Source organism: Falco punctatus (assembly GCF_963210335.1).
Source record: "Falco punctatus genome assembly, chromosome: 14".
Taxonomy (NCBI): domain Eukaryota; kingdom Metazoa; phylum Chordata; class Aves; order Falconiformes; family Falconidae; genus Falco; species Falco punctatus.
Genome location: NC_137594.1, coordinates 4198107 through 4215270, shown reverse-complemented (window position 1 = coordinate 4215270; position 17164 = coordinate 4198107). Strand labels below are relative to the sequence as shown.

The 17164-nt window shown below is 40.2% G+C and overlaps 1 protein-coding gene across 1 annotated transcript in view; it reads right to left on the bottom strand.

Moving 5' to 3' along the window:
• Positions 1-17164, bottom strand: part of ZDHHC7 (zDHHC palmitoyltransferase 7) — a 24194-nt gene extending 7030 nt beyond the window's left edge. Inside the window, exons 1-4 of the mRNA XM_080410763.1 lie at positions 16964-17164; positions 10475-10560; positions 6253-6575; positions 3252-3376 (exon numbers count right to left, since the gene is read on the bottom strand). Coding sequence (XP_080266889.1) covers positions 3252-3376; positions 6253-6558 — 431 coding nt within the window. The 5' untranslated portion in view covers positions 6559-6575; positions 10475-10560; positions 16964-17164. The remainder of the gene's footprint in view (positions 1-3251; positions 3377-6252; positions 6576-10474; positions 10561-16963) is intronic.

Here is a 17164-nt window from a genome sequence, read left to right as displayed (position 1 = left end):
TCATTTCTTATCTCACACCACGACTCGGCGAACACTTCCAGCCAACAAACCCTGAGCAATGCTTAGAACAGTGGTTCTGCTCCTTCTGCCCCTGCCACTTGTATTCTAGTCCTTCCCCTGTCCAAGCAGCAAGAGTTTGGGGAAGTCAGTCCATTAGCTGCAGCCTGGGTCATTTCACTGTGCGTGAACACTTAGGCCTTACACAAGAGGGAGGAGCAATGTGGTAGCGAGAACCAGCAGCTGGACATAGGAAGGTCTTCACCAGCTTGGCACTGCTGCTGAATGCACTCGGGCAACTGCCGGGGCAATTACAGTTGTGAATGCCAAAGACAACGTTCAGAAAGACACAGCTAATGGCTTAAGAGAAATTGGTCTGGATAACAGAAATTCACAGGAAGCCTGATGCAAGCATCTCAGTGAACTGATCCTGAACAACAGCTCCCCACACACACAGGAGGGCACTTAGAATAAACTAGAAATATTGACAGCTGCACTCCTTCAGTGAAAATGAAACGGCATTCACTCAGCATAAGCCTCTTCCTTGTGCTCAAAATTTTAACTGGTTGGTAAAACCTCAGTTTAATGTATTTCGCTGAAGCTTGATATTTAGCTGTTAAAAAAGTTTCTTGTTCTTTTTCATATCACTAATGTGTATTATGGAGCTACTTTTCATCCTTAAAAGAACTGCTGCAGTGTTGCACAACAATTTTCATAACTGCATTGTAAGAGTCTCTTCTGTTAATAATTTACCACTCAAAACATGCACTGTGGCTTTGAGTATATTTCCCAACAGGAACCAACTTCAATTTCCATTTTCAAGTCTCTTCTATAAACAAATTGCCACTTTGACTACTTGGGACTAGACCATCCTTTTAGTGTCCTTGGAATGGGTTTGTAAGCCAGTAAAAAGTTGGCAGTATAATCAAACAAATCGTTTTTTCTATTTGGTAAACTTCCGCAGTGCTAAATCTATGGCAAAGAATCAGATTCTAGTAGCTGGTTTCCAGCCCATTTACCTGTCTATGTAGCACATGTTCAAGAAATTACAAAAAATTCCTTTTTTTTTACTTAAGAAAAGTTAACAGCAGCTAGTAGTCGTATGTATTGTATGAGTAACAGAAACGAAGACAATTAAACCAGATATCCAACTGCCGAGAAAAACATGACAGCAGGCTTACAAAAGGACAGCATATACACTTTCAGAGTCTGGCTTTCTCTTGCAGATGTTCTGTGCAGCCAGTTATGCATGGTGCAAGCACCAAAATGCATCCTTTGCTCTTACGTGGAACACCTCACAGCATATTTTTACCAAGGCATAAAAAGTGAAACAATACACAAGACATGCAAAGCTAGGTCCCTAAACCAGTGGCTAGTGAAAACAAACCCTTTGAAAGTATCACAGGTTTCCTTCACTGTAGACACTACCCATTCTTAATCTGTTTTAACAACAAATGTTCCTCACATTCTTGCTATAAACAATGTATTTGAAGTCCCCACTTAGTTTATTTTTCTTCTTCTTCCACAAAGAAGTATTTTTTTGATCAACATTGCCTAAACCGGGATCACAGGCTACTGGAACATCCAACATAACACAGCACCTGCTCAGGATAACAGCCCACATGTATCCAAGGGACTCTGCAGGGCTTGCCTGAAACCTATATAGTTTTTAGTTCCAGGTCTAACATATAAGCACTGCCCACACAGCTGCACGGGCTCTAGGCTCTCCAATACTCCAGCTTTTTTGCTCAGATACAGAGTTCAACATAAGATGTCTTCATGCAGGGCTACTTCCAAATTAGTAAATCCTATCAGGACCAAAGATACGGGAAATACTTTACCAAGATACCTGCTAAGTCTCTGTAGGAACCAGCCTAAATGTGAGATGAGAAAAATTAGCAAGATCCAGCCTACACTCAGAAGAGGCTCTCAGGTGTCCCTTTACCACATCCCATGAACAGAATGAACACCTGAACAGACTGCACAAAATTGTTTTGGATCCCCTGAGATTAACAGCTTATATTCTGCCACGAGAAAGCGGCTGTGCTGCTTCCACCCCCAGGCCCATCAAGCAGTCGGTACAGCTATGTTCACGTAACGCTACCAGAGCTGATAAACCCAGCCAGAACCAAACCCGCTGCACACAAAGGCAGGCCCGGTATCTGCATCCATGCAAAAGCTAAACAACAACACAGATAACCTAACTGAAGATAATTCTATACTTCGCTATTTATGCATGAAACTTTTCCCTTCACACTCCAGATACAAAAACCCACTCACATCTGAGAGCAGAACAAGATTTCAGTGCCAAGGCTGAGTATTTATAATGGAAATAGCTTCTCAGCCGTAACTTTCACACAGAGAAGTGACATACACAGAGACATTTAATTTAGAAACCACAAATCTACAGAATAATTTCAAGAGTCCTGACAAGACTTCACTCTGTTCTTTTGACAGGCACTAACTCAGAGAGTTAAATGTAATATACCACACAATTCAAGACACATCACTCCTCACACCTAGAGAGCCACCAGAAACATTTACATATTTATGTAAGTCTTAATTATGCAGGCATATCTATTTTCAACTCTCACACAATAAACATTACAAATGCATATCCACAGTGCCTAAAAACTCAAAAGATTGAGAATTAAAAATGGATACATTTACTATCTCTTCTATAGCATGCTTAGTTCAAATTACCATCCCTTCTGTCCTTATTAAAATGAATCTTTAATAAGAAGAAGTGCATTTAACCAATTATGTATACAACTCTGGGAAAATAATCTGCCAACTCACATACAGCTTTAAATGACACACTACGAAGACATGACAACACAAATCAAAGTGATAGTTTAAAACTGATCTGTATTTTCTTAATTTAAGGTTGAAGAAGTAATTTCTTAATTCAGCTTCCATCAGAAATCTCCTTGAGATTCTTCCTTTTGCCCTGCATTATCAACAGCACACTAATTACAATGATGCACAGAAAAAAATATTCAAAGATCAAAAAGTATTTCAGACACCACAGTATGATTATTTTTAAAGCTTCTTTGAATCTCTTGCTTCTTTCCCCTCATCCACATTCATTTCTGGCCGTAGTACATTATATTTACAAAATACTCTGCAACGTATGAATTTGAAAGTTTATTTGATATCAAAAGGAATTTGTGGGAAAAACTAACACACAAATATCAGGAACATTATTCCAAGACTCAATATACATAACTGCTTTAAAGAAAACCAGGGCATACCTGCAATGGTGTGCACGTTCAGGTTTGATACTACAGCACTTTGGACATTTGTAGATCACTTCTCCTGGTTTCAGTTGCAAATTATCCATGTATTCTTTAGTGGCATTTCCTTTGGGTACAGCCCCCTGAAATAATTCCAATTAAAGAACAGAAAGCTTCTTAAATGGTATGAGAGCATTTAAAAGAACACTTTATAGACTTAATACCAGTAATCTCAGGATAATTGCTCAAATAAGTTAATTTATTCAAAGCTAGTCCACCACAAACCAGAATCTTTTCCAAATGAATAAATTACCTCTGCTTGACCTCACATTCAGTTTCATTTCAGCAAGATTCATGTATGCCCAAGTACTAGCATAATTCTGATAGAATCTACTGTCACCAGCATACATAAAATGAAGAGCAAGACATCTTTACATGCAGGTACAAGCCCTACAGGTACAGTATTTGCTGAGAAGTTACTCTGAACAGCCACTGCTAAGAGACGTGCTTTCTTACGGCAGCATACATTAATTGCTACAATGTTCAATTATTAGGCCAAGCCATCCACAAAAGTCAAATCAGCAACAACTACTTGAAAGATGTTATTTCAACTCTCTGAATCCAAGATTTAGCCACCTTCCCCATGTACACAAGTTTTTGAGAACCAACAGTCAACCTTTTTTGCTTTATACTTAAGCTTTTAGTTTGGACGCTGTCAGTATTAACCATCTTCTTTATTCTACATCCCCTGCTGCCTTCTGCCACTGTGACAGTATGCACAGCTACATGGTAAACAGCTGAAGAAACTGATCCGGAAGAAAAATAACCCATCAGCAAAACAAATTATTTTTTACCGATCAGTTCTCTGAGCCACAAAGCTGCATTAGCAGCTGTTTTAACACACTAAGGAAGATGATGAACAGACAGGAACAGTAGGCAGGACTGCATCTTCCAGTAACAATATTAATCTAAAGTCTTGAGAGATCCAAATCTAACTTTGGATTAGTAAGAATTAAATAATAGACAGTACCACTGTCACCTTGCTTATTTATAGAGCTAATGGCTTATCCGTGACAGAAAGTGACTGTAAAATATACCGGGATGTGAAATGAAAGTGTAATGGCCTTTCTGTACCAGCTCCTCCAGGCCAGCACGTACTTCACACAGGGATAGCCTTCTCCAGGTTAACTTAAATCATCTACAACATTCTATAAATATTTCTCATTCAAAAAAAGTCCACTGTCAACATCATCACTTCACATAAATACCTTAAGAAAGTTTTGGGGACAGACTTAAGAAAGCAGCAGGCACTTCAGATTCAATTGCGAAAGCCCTTTCTACTTCAGCAGAAACTTTCTGTTGCCTATGGCATGGAATAACAATCTTGTGGTTTGCATTGCCCGAGACACAGCCCAAGTTCTGCCCCAGAACTCTTTGGCTAAGTGGTGCTTCAAACTTGAGCCAGCTGGCCTTTTCTGGGGTACAAACTGAAAGATTCTTAAACACTCATGCTGTATTGCTGAAGCGCTTTTTGCAATATGAATGTTCTCATTGAAGTTAATACTTTGGTGTAAACATGGTGAGTTATCTCAGAGAGAACCCCTAAAGCACAAATTTATCTTGTTCCACGTAAATTTATGCTTATAAAACACATCACACATTCACCTATTCACCTGTCACTAAGGATGGTAACTTCAGGCCATGCTTTTAGCATTTTGCTGATAAAAATATGCTCTATTTAAAAAACAACTTTAATAGTCCCAGACAGTCACCAATTCCTTTCAATAAAAAATACGGTTTTGTAGTTATAAGAGTAAATTTAATTCACATATGTTTTGAGGCAATTTATTCCTTTTTTCCCTCAATCTTAGCTTCTATCACACAGTCATGTCTTCCATTCTGGGAGTCAGCAGGAAAGGGGTGGAGAAAAAAAGGTAGTGATTCATCTCAATTTCTATCATGTTTTATCCATAAAGAACAACATAGCTCTAGAAAGACACACAGTTTTACCAGGAGATATTTTTAAGCAATCTATCTTTAAACCATTAACTTTCTTAGCTGTCACAGTCTGTGGAAGTTGTAACATTTCATCACTGGGTGTGGGCTCAGAAGTAAATCAAAGACCTAGAAAATTAACTACAACACCCTGCTGGTTTTTAACACTCCCATAACTTCTATATAGACGTCTACGTCTCAAAAATCTGGGGAAAATAGATGTTTTTCCCCCTTACCCCTCTCTCCCCAAATTTATTACCTAAAAAAAAGTAATAGATTTTTGTACAAAACAAACAATTTCATCTCTTGAACTCTTGAATAATAGATTTTTGTACAAAACAAACAATTTCATCTCTTGAACTCTTGAATAATAGATTTTTGTACAAAACAAACAATTTCATCTCTTGAACTCTTGAATTAAAGAGTAGAAGTCCTAAAAAATAAGTACTTTCAAGACCTCTTACACATACACCATTCCAATGTAAGTTCAACTTAAATCTCCCATCCTGCTGACTCCAAATACCTAAACACAATAATGCATGAACCATGCAGGACAGCAGTTCTTGCTTTATGCCAATACATTACTGAGGTTTTTCAGCATGTCTACCTGTAAAAGTTCCTTCACATGTCATAAATGGAAGGTACATTTCAAATGATACAACAGGATGAATTTTGAAAACACATCTGATGAAAAAAAGTAAGAAAAATTAGGACAGAAAAGACCAAAGCTTAATTAGCTTCATCAGAATGTGGGTTGATATTTTACAAATAAAGTATTTCTCGTGAGCCTACCTCTCACTTATAAACTGATTTTATACTGCCTGCTCCTCAAGATCAAAACTATTTATAGTTTCATTAACAGAACAACAGGAAAAGTACAGGTCATCTCTTTACCTTCAGGGTTTTGAATCTAACACTACTTTTCCTGGCGGGAAAAGACTTATTGATACCACTTCAAATTTCTCTGCAGATTGTGAGTTACATGAGAGAACAACCCAACGTCAAGGAACGATTGCATACTTACTGGATCAGTTAGCATAGTTCTCAGGTGTGATGACAAAGCTAGTACTGCCAAGCAGTTAAAGAGAACACCGTTGATCACAGAGTACCAAAAGTCTTTGGAAGGCAGCAACATGACAAAAGTCACTACGAAGTCTGCATAGACAACCAGAAGCCATGTCATTATAGCACAGACCATACCACAGCCATCTCGGATGAACCAAACCCTCTCTGCCATGTCGGCCTCTGAGGAAGAGGAATCGTAGCTGTCATTTTCAGCAAGAAGTGGGTGGTGCTCAACATCACGGAATCTGTGCCCTGATGACTGCATGGTTTTCTGGCCTTGCCCTGCAGGAAGCAAAGATACCATTATTATGCACAAGGAAACTGGAAATACAGGCAGCTCTCACTTTTTATTTCTGCAAGATAAAACATATCAAAGTTCAACACAGATTACTCACGTTTTGATCAAAACCTGAACAGTTCTATGATTAGATAAAGACAAAGTATTTCTATAATCAAAAGATACTAATTTATGAAGTTTCATCAACAATTTTGTAAGCCATTTACCGAGTTTTATAATCCTGTAACTTTTTTTTTAAATCATTGTGTTGGGTTTTTGTAACAAGGTTTTGGTAGCAGAGGGACTACAGGGGTGGCTTCTGTGAGAAGCTGCTAGAAGCTTCCCCTATGTCCGATGGAGCCAATGCCAGTTGACTCCAAGATGGACCTGCTTCTGGCCAAGGCCAAGCCCAAGCCCATCAGCAAATGTGGTAGTGCCTCTGGAATAACGTAGTTAAGAAGGGACACCCCCCCCCCCCCCCCCCGCACACCAGCAATTACAGCCAGGACAGAGAAGTGAGGATATGTGAGAGCAAGAGCTCTGCAGACACCAAGGCCAGTGCAGAAGGAGGCCGGAGGGGCTCCAGGCGCCGGAGCAGAGATTCCCCCGCAGCCCGTGGTGAAGCCCACTGTGAGGCAGGCTGTGCCTCCAGCCCATGGAGGTCCATGGTGGAGCAGATACCCACCTGCAGCCCACGGATGGCCCCGCACCAGAGCAGCGGGATGCCTGAAGGAGGCTGTGACTCCGTGGGAAGCCCACGCTGGAGCAGGCTCCCAGCAGGACCGGGGAGAGAGGAGCCCAGGCTAGGGCAGGTTTGCTGGTAGGACTTGTGACCCCACGAGGACCCAGGCTGAAGCAGGCTGCTCTTGAAGAACTGCAGCCCGTGGGAAGGACTCATGTTGGAGAAGTTCATGGAGGACTGTCTCCCGTGGGAGGGACCCCACGCTGGAGCAGGGGCAGAGTGTGAGGCACCCTCCCCACGAGGAGGAAGAAGCAGCAGAGACAGAGTGTGATGAACTGACCACAGCCCCGTTCCCTGTCCCCCTGCAATGCTGGAGGGGAGGAAGTAGAGAAAACTGGCAGTAAAGTTGAGCCTGGGAAGAAGGGAGGGGTGAGGGGAAGGTGTTTTAAGATTTACTTTTTATTTTTAATAACCCTAGTCTGATTTGATTGGTAATAAATCAAGCTAATTTCCCCAGGTTGAATCTGGTTTGCCTGTGACAGTAGCCAGTGAATGCTCTCTCCCTGCCCTCATATCTACCCACGGGCCTTTCATTGTATTTTCTCTCCCCTGCCCAGCTGAGGAGGGGAGTGACAGAGCGGCTTTGGTGGGCACCTGGCATCCAGCCAGGGTCAACCCACCACAGTTGTGCAACGTCAGTGCTTGACAAAGGGATTTTAGAAGGGTTTCATTTCCATCTCGCTGTGCCTGTAAACAATTCTTCCTCTCTTGTCAAAAATGCAACTTCTTTCTTTTATCTCAAACTAAAATGGCAAAGTCTTCACTAAATTTCAGCTCTCAGAAAACAGCAAATTATGGCGCCAGACTGTTGACTTTTCATACTGCTCCAGCAACCCAGGAACAGCAGAAGGAAAATAACAGAATGGAAATAAAGCTGTTCTAGTACATTGCTCACAACAAAAAACACAAGCAAGTTAGAAAGCAGCTAAATTTGTTGACAAAAGCACTATTGTGTTGGAAAAACCACAAACCTGTTACAAAGATGTACTGGATAACGTACAAAATGGTCTCAGATCAGACCAAACTTAAGGGAAACAAATGGTAGTGATTAAATCAGCATGGCAATGGGTTGCATGAATCAGACTTTCAGAGAACACATTAATTAATTTCATGAAAACTCTTTTACGGCTTTGTTGCTGTTCCAACGTGGAACAAAAACAAGATTTGAAACCTTAATAGTTTTCATGAAAACAGAATTATTTTCCAGACATCTCTAACAAGCAAAGATATAGAATGGCAGAACTGAAGTGCTATCAACAAACAGGAGACGAATTAAAGCTTAAACATTATGCATCAACAATAACATAGTACTTTAAAAGTATACGGTGTTCTAAAAATCATATTGATTCATGCTATTAAAGGCCATGTGTGAGAGAAACTTGAAAGCATTTGTATTGATTGATGACAGCCACGCAGAAGTCTCCCATTTTTTCCTCTTATTAATGGTAGCCTATGTATGACTGGTAGAAATTATGGCTCTTCAATTTACATCCTGAGACCCTGAATCTAGGAACACTTTGTTAGTCTAAAATGGTCAAAGTGACTATTACCAGGCAAAGAGACTCACACTGAGACAGTTTTCAGATGAAGCTATGAATTTCTAAAGCCTTTAAGAAACTCTCAGTCCTATTACCAGGAATCAGAGAAACATATTCTGCCCAGTAAATCGTTTTGATCCTTAAGCCTTAAGGCTAGAATAGGCAGGAATAATCCAAGAGACTAGAAATGAAGACAAGTATATGCAGATTGCAGCATAGGGATCCCAGAGCAACAGCGAAATAGCTGAGATACTCATAGGACAGAGTTAAGCGTGGGCTACATTCTCTGGTTGTGAAACAGAGCAAACTGAAATACAGCTCTAGTGCTTGGATCTAGTCACTAACAATGCGATATTACAATTTCTAGCAGTTACACTGTGGGGTTTACCCACATGTTGGGTCTTCTGGGTTTGTTTTTTTTTCCACATGCAAGTCCCCTCTTTTACCAGAACGCAGCTACTAAGCCATGGGTGAAGGTAGTCATATACTACAAAAGCATACCTTAGAAAGGAATAAACTTCACCTCCCTTAAAAGCAATTCAAGCTTAACTTAACCTAGATAAGGACCTCTTTTCAGCCACTTTAAATTATCCTAATCTTTCTAAATGTTTACAGTGTAAATTACCATCTTTGCCAATTAACTTCAATGGCACATTGGGACATCAACCACCCCTCCTGGTCAAGACTTGTGAAAGAAAATGCAAGTTTCATAAAGCCTACATAATCAGCAGCTGGAACATGAAGATAACTAGACAAATCAGCTATTATTTCAGCAAAAATAGGCACATAAAACTTTTAAGAAATGTTATTGTCTAGCACTCAAAAAAAAAAAAAAGACCCACAGAAAAGCATGTACAATAAACTTTCAGCCAAGCCTTGAGGATGCCCAACAAATGCTCTAAAAAGCCAAAATTCTTCTAAAGAGGTAAGTGGCAGTACTGCAGAAACAGTCCAATACAGTGCATTCACATGTCAGCATTTTGTCCAAGTATTTTTTCACTGGCAAATTCTGGTTTTGTTAACTCAAATTTAGGGTAAACTCAATCAAATTCACAATGGCAAAAGTACTAGCTTTTTCCAATTTTTCAGTATTATTTTTCCCCCAATTTTATATTTTTGTTTAAAAAAGTCAGTACATAAGTAATTTGGAACATTTTTCAAATATAATGCCATATTTTTTTTCCCACTAAAGAACTCTTTAGAAATCCTACCCCTTCAAGACCTCCTGCCACACAGATGTTTTGAAGTGTTTGCGAGGAATCAATGAATCAAGAGCAACCTCCCAATTCTGAAGCTTCCTACAGAACACAGATTTGAAATGCCTTCCAGCTAAGGTGCAATACTTCAGGAGAAGAAATACAGAATTATTTTTCAATCAAGGCAAGTTTTCAGCTGCTCAAGTCAACAAGTACATTAAACAAGAACAGACATGAAGATTCTAGGTGAAAAAAGAAGTCGATCAGTATCTGTGTATGTCACGACAAATATGAATTTTAGATCAATTCTGCAAGCAACTCCTTTGGCATACAAATGAAATTGCATAAAACTGTTGTAATTTTTTTGTTGAACTGTATTAAAGACAACGAAGAATTTTTTTAGTACAACAGAAAAAAGACCCACATACCTCACAAATGTTTTGTATGTTATTCTGACATCACGTCCATCCTTTGGGCTATCCTAGGCTATTCACATAGTCATATCTGCTGTAATCTGAAAAAACATCATCAACAAACTGATTAGTAAAGCACTCCTGCTTCATTAGGAAAGTAGTGTTAAGCACAAATAATATATATAGTAGTACTTCGAAACATGCTGCATGTACTTTACAGCAAACAAGTTTCTGACCAAGAGGAAAAAAACTTTTAGATTAATCTATCAACCTAAAAAACTCCAGCTTTCAAGTGTTTCCAGTAACATTGTATCTGTCTTGTTCATTGTTTTTTAAGGCTAGTTGGATATCCAGTCTTTAACATTATGGATTAATGCATCCAAAGACACATTACTACTTTCTTCTGCTTGACACTCCTACATGACTAAGAGATGCGCTATGCAAAAAATAATAACCTTACTTGATCGTCTTCAGAGCTTACGGCAAGGTTTTCGATAGCAGGTTATTAATAACAAGTATACATGCCTACCACTAATCTTACAAATGTAAGATAAGATAGGAAAAATTGTTTTGACTCAATTATTAGATCAAGCTATGGCTAATTTAAAATTCCAGAATCTATATATAAAAAGAAATGGCCCACAAGTACACCAGAGGGAATATATGCTTAGAAAGTTCTCCTTGCTAGAATTCCACCATATAGGCAAATAATTACCATACAACTTATGATATACAGATCAGTATAAGGACTGAAATGCTAGCATAAGCCATTCTAACTATGCTTAATTCGTCAACACGATTGTTCCATGATCTTGAATCGCATTCCTTCCTTTCCACAAGGACATAATACTCAAATCCAACACAGACTGCATAAAGTAAGTAAACATCAGTAATTTTAAATGTGTAGAAAATTTCCTTTTTCATAATGAGAGAAGGAGGAGGACACAATTTTATTTAGAAAACCAGGTATTTCAAAGCTTGAAAATTTTAGCAGTTAACTTTTGGAAATCACCACGTGATTTGGAAATCACCACATCAATGGCATGTGAAGCGGGACTGCAGCACAAAAGCTTGAGTTAGATTTCTATTTGGAGAAGAGAACAGAAGAGGTGTGGGCCTGAATTTCTGACTGGAAAAGTTAGTGCTCACATGCACGCTGCACAGAAAGTGCTGCTGCACTGGTTTCTGGCAAATTAAGTTGGGACCCCTGCCCTGCGCAGCAACATTGACTGTCATGGCCACTCTCTCACCCAGACCTACTGCAAACTGTAACATCTGTCTGGCAATTCAATCCTTGATATGTGATCAAGGAAGATTTTCTTGCTTTGTTTTATATCGTACAGGATAAAACAACAAGCTGGAAGTAGGAATTTCCAATTTCTGTCCGATTAGAATTGTCTGAAGAAGTACCAAGGTTTATTTCTTCAGATGTTTACATTTCCAGAATTTAAAATAAGCTTCACTCTTGCATTTGGAAGGTTAATTTAAATTAATATATTTTGAGTAATGTAAGGATTCTGACATTTAACAGCTATAGAAAATATGAAGCCACTAACTTGTAAAGGAAAGCTTCTGAAACTAAGCTTGTTAGAAAAAAATATTTCAAATGCAACATTACCAATGGAGTTCTCCAGTTTACATTTTCAAATTTTGCTGATTCAAGGGGAATTAGACCAATACAGACTTTCCCTGAAAATGAGAAGCCTCTTGTCTTATATTTCAACAAACTCATATATTCCACTGCAATCCTAAAAAGTAATGCAAATACTTATTATGCACATACAACTGCGAGAAGCTACTGATTGTTTTCTGGTTTGCTTTATAAATAAGCTTTTATACTTCTGTTAAACAAGTTTTCACAATATTGTGAAATCCACCATCATTAAGTTGTCATTGACATGGCATTTTGTGGAAGCTGAGTAGAAACACATAAAAAGAAGACAAGTGTATCACATTAATTTGCAATGTCACCCACCCATTCTCTGACTTGAAGATGACAAGCAATAGAAGATATGCTAAGCCTCTGCAGGTGAAATAGTGAAGTCAGAGTAATCACTTGAAATTATTAACAGAGAATTTATTGACAGGACAAGGACATGACTTGTTTAGTCAGTTCCCTAATCCCAAATGCAATTCTGTGCAAAATGTCGGTGTTTATCATAGCCTCATCAGTTACTGGTTTATGTGGAAGTGCCGCCACAGTTCAGCTTTTGTGAGCATAATAGATGTAATCATTCTCATGTGATTTCTCCCTCCCCTTCCATCTCCCCACTCCTGTACGTCATTCTCCTCTCCAGCTGCCTACACCATTACCCCCCACCTTGGTCCACTTCAAGGGGAAAAGGATCAATGTTGGAAAAGCACTTAGACTTTATGAAGAGCTAAGAATCCCCACTGAGATGCTCACAGATTTCCTCTAGACTATTAATTTATTGGCTTCAAGGTCTGTCCTAATCAAATTTACTTTGAGTCTTTGCTGTATAGTTGAAGTGCAAACCTTCAAGGCAAAGCATTACATTTCAAGCCCTAATACACCAAGAAACAGTTCTTAATTTGACCTTTTAAAAATCTTTATCTAGCATTGGAAGATAACACTAAATTATTCAGTGTTTCATGCAAAATATCATCTGCTTGCACACAATAAACCTCATCTAACACAGCTCCACTCCTAGGTGTTATTCAGAATTCTCAGGTTAAGAATGCCTCATCTGACCTGCACTTCACTGTTAATGAAACATAGGCCCAAAATGTAGATACAGTATTGGAATAAAAAAAGCTTTTGCATAAATTACATTATAAACTCATGATCACTGGAAAGATGATCTTGTAAAATGACTGTGCCTAAGATGGTTTTAGTTTTCCAATAGGGCTAAAGAAGATCCACCGTAACAGGAAATCTCCCTTCCCTAAGTTTACTGGAAGAAGGCCACCAAGGGCATTGGGAAGATAAGTGATACAATATAATCGTTGTATGATGACGTCCCTGTGCCGTTAATTAAATCAAAAAGGGCACCTCAAGGCTAACCACACTCCTTTTCCTGAATATTATTTGAGGAAGAAAGGAAAAACGTTGAGGGGGGATAAGATTTTTCTTTTTATAAAAAGATATACAGAAATAATTTATATACAGGCTAAAAATCATCAGATGTCAAAGCCTAAATCTTTTTTTTTTTTTTTTGTTACTTTTTCCTTCAAGCTACACAATGGACGGTTCCTCAGATTCCTCATGTTTCAGTTACCACACAGTAAAGAGAACATCTTTATTTCAACACTGCTGATTGCATCCTGGTAAGTCAATAGGTGTAGGCCACTAACAGATATTGCACACTAGAATAATAATCCTGCAGCGCTTACATACGATGGATTTAAATCCTACCTAGAGAGCAAAGCCTTGGTGGCAAATCAAAATAACAGAACTGTAGTCTCATTAAAAAGTTACAGTGTTACATTAATAACTGCCAAAATTTTAAGTAAACCAGGTGGGCACACCTACTACTGCATCCAACTCCATGGACAATTTGGACCATTAACTGCTGACAGATAAATGGCCATCAGATAATGTCTAGACGTAATCACGCCTAATTTAAGTGGAAAACCTACTTTCTATTACAGATACATGCAAGCCAAACTGCAAAGCCATTTAATAAGTAAACTGCGGCTTGTTTCAACTTCTTCTCAGTGACTAGTCTAGCAAACAACCTCACAGCAAACAAATCAAACTACTCCAGTAACTATATCAACCACTAACCACACTGAAAACCCCTTAGCTCAGCCCCAGCAACTGCACAAGGAGCCCTCTGCTAGGGCTTTACGGCTGACCTTTCCCAGCAGCCACATGTAAGAACAGCTAGAGTAGCAAGTATTAAGAAGAACCAGTCCATCAACCACAAACCCAATTTAGCCCTGACTCAACTTCTGCTATCTGTAACTACAAAGAGATATGCCCAACACTGTGCACGCAACGCAACGTAGGAAAGAGCAGCTGAAATGGCTTGTGATGGCAACCCATGATACAACCCTAAAGTGTTATCAGCTTATCCCCAAATCTGTCCCACACCCTCAGTGGCATAGCTCATCATCTCTCTAAATCCTTGTTCCTTTTGCTCCAACTTGATATATTTTGTACCATATTTATCTCATGAATTTCCTGTTTATGTCTTGTAGCCTGTCTTTGTACTGACCAATATCTGCTCTACTGCCCAGACAGGGACACTTTACAGTGGAAACTGTGATGCTGTTTATATGCAAACACCCGGCAAAACATTCAAGGGACACTCTTCAGTGGTACATATTTAACAAAGAAAACTTTCAAGCTATTGTAATGATTCTCCTTATGCCAGTCTTATAATACAGCAAGTGCCAGGCCATAGAAAAACACGGCAATTGTTTCTTTTCGGCTCTGAAAAGGGAATATGCTTCTTCTAAATAACCTCAGAAAAAGAGTATATAGAAGAAGCACTTTGGCATAAGTATGCATGCCTTACTGCAGAGCTGATCATCTACTTACTTATGTCTTTACGCCAGCAACATCTTTACAAACACCCTCAAAATCCAGAAATGAGAATCCAGGGTAAAACAAGTTATGGAAAACGAAAGAAAAAAAACCCAACATATATTCAGAACACATATTTATATAAAGTAATAAAGAACTTTGCTATCACAAATGAATCTGACAGATCTGTCATTTTTCCATAAGCAAGAAAATAATATCCAAGATATTCAGCATGCTATCTTTTAGATAGCAGTTTTTCCCCCCGTGGATGTAGAAGTCAAAGAAAATATATTTCACAAGACTTTGGTGCCCAGCAAAGATACACATTATCCAATACATGAAGAGTTCATTGAGCTAAAATAGCAAGGACAGAGCACTTCTGGATTAAAGAACCACCTTCAACTGAGAGAAGGACAAACCCACAATCTACGGCTAGGCTTTTTATCTTACCTCTTTTGGAACAGGGCCACAAACTCAGAATCAGATTAGATCCCAGAAAGCTAGATGCTTAAACCATTATCAGCATTGTTATGTGGAAACTGAAAGCTTTACTCCTTTGCCAAAAGCAACTGGATGAATCACATTCTACTTTAGAGTATAATTTTTTAATTCTAGCTTTTGCACTCATCACTGTATGCTATAACCTCAAACTCAACTGGAGACAGCTTGGGTATCACGTATACTGATTACTCTGTGATATCAGACTGGCAAGCACATTCTTCTGTCAGTTATACCCACATCCACATGTGTTTCTTCCTTCCAGGTTCCAAAAAGTAGTATCATAGATCAGAGCTGGATTTCTTGCACTAGCAATTTTCAGTATCAATTAAAAGAATGTGAAAGCCTTTGTTTCAATAGTTCCTCATAACAGACACATATAAAGCCTCACATTTCCTCCGTATTCTTCAACTTCAGCCTTTCAACTGCTGCAAAATTCTATCACTTTCTTCAAAAGATCTATGCCTTCCTAAAAGGGATAAAAAAGAAATCCACCAGATATGTATGATACAAAATATACCACATTGGAGCCAAATCAAGAAAGTTTCAGAGATGAAAAGTATTATCAATTTCTTTTAGCCACAAAGAGCTTTCAGCTACTTAACTCTATAATCTAAAACCGCTAAAATTTCACATCAGCTTCATCTGCTAATGAATCAGTACAGCTCTACTTTATCTGTAAATTTTCAAAGTCAGAGAGCATCCACTTCAAAAGATCTAATTTAAGCCTGTTAATACGAACAGTCACAGTGTCTTCAACCTAATTATGTCTTCAGCAAACAGCTACATCACTGTAATTCAGCATCCATTATATATCTGTATCCAGAGTACAGAAAATCGCCAACAATTTCCCAACCCTTTTTTTCACGGCATAGATCACATACGTGCCGTGCTGTACGAATCTACCCTCTCATTTTTCAGAGTGTGAACTACTTGCACTCCCACTTCCTGTAAGCGCTGTGCTTCCCTCCGGGAAACAGGGTACACCAGCACCACATAAATCAGCAGAACTCCCAAGATCAAGTGCTAGGATGCCACGGAACAGCCTGGCGTGTCACATGGAAACTGCTGCTCCCTCCCTTCGGCTTCCCACGGCGGCACCTGAACGCCACAACTGAGCCGTGCTGGGGCACGGGGACACTTCCATGCACTCGTTCCCATGGCTGCTGACAGATGGGGTGCGTGTTAATTTATTATTTTTTTTTTAATAACCCGAAAAGCGGCAGGAGCACAGCCAGGACCCAGACACGCCGCTAAGAACTGACACCAAGCACCGGCAGGGACGGCGGCCGCCGGCGCGCCCGGCCCTCACCCGACCCGCCGCCGGCGAGGGCGATCCCCGCTAACCTTCCCCGCCCGCCCTTGGCCGGGCCACCGCGCTCCGTCCCCGCCGGGCCGGGGCTCCGCCAGGGCCGGGGGAAGCGCGGGGGAGGCCGGCGGCGGCGGAGGGTCCCTCAGGGGAACCGGCCGGGCGAGGGGTCCGTGGCCGGGGGAGGGAACGAGAGCGGATTTACCTCAGCAGCGGCGGCCCCGCCGCCCTCAGAGCTGCGGCTGGCGCCGTGCCGGCGGCGCGCTGGGGCGAGCCGGGGCCGAGCCCCCGCCGCTGGAGCGCCGTGCCCGCCACCGTGCCCGCGGCCGGGCGCTCCGCGGAGCCGAGTCCCCCCGGAAGCGGGAAGGGCACCGCCGCGGCAGGCGGAAGCCGGGCGCGCCGCACT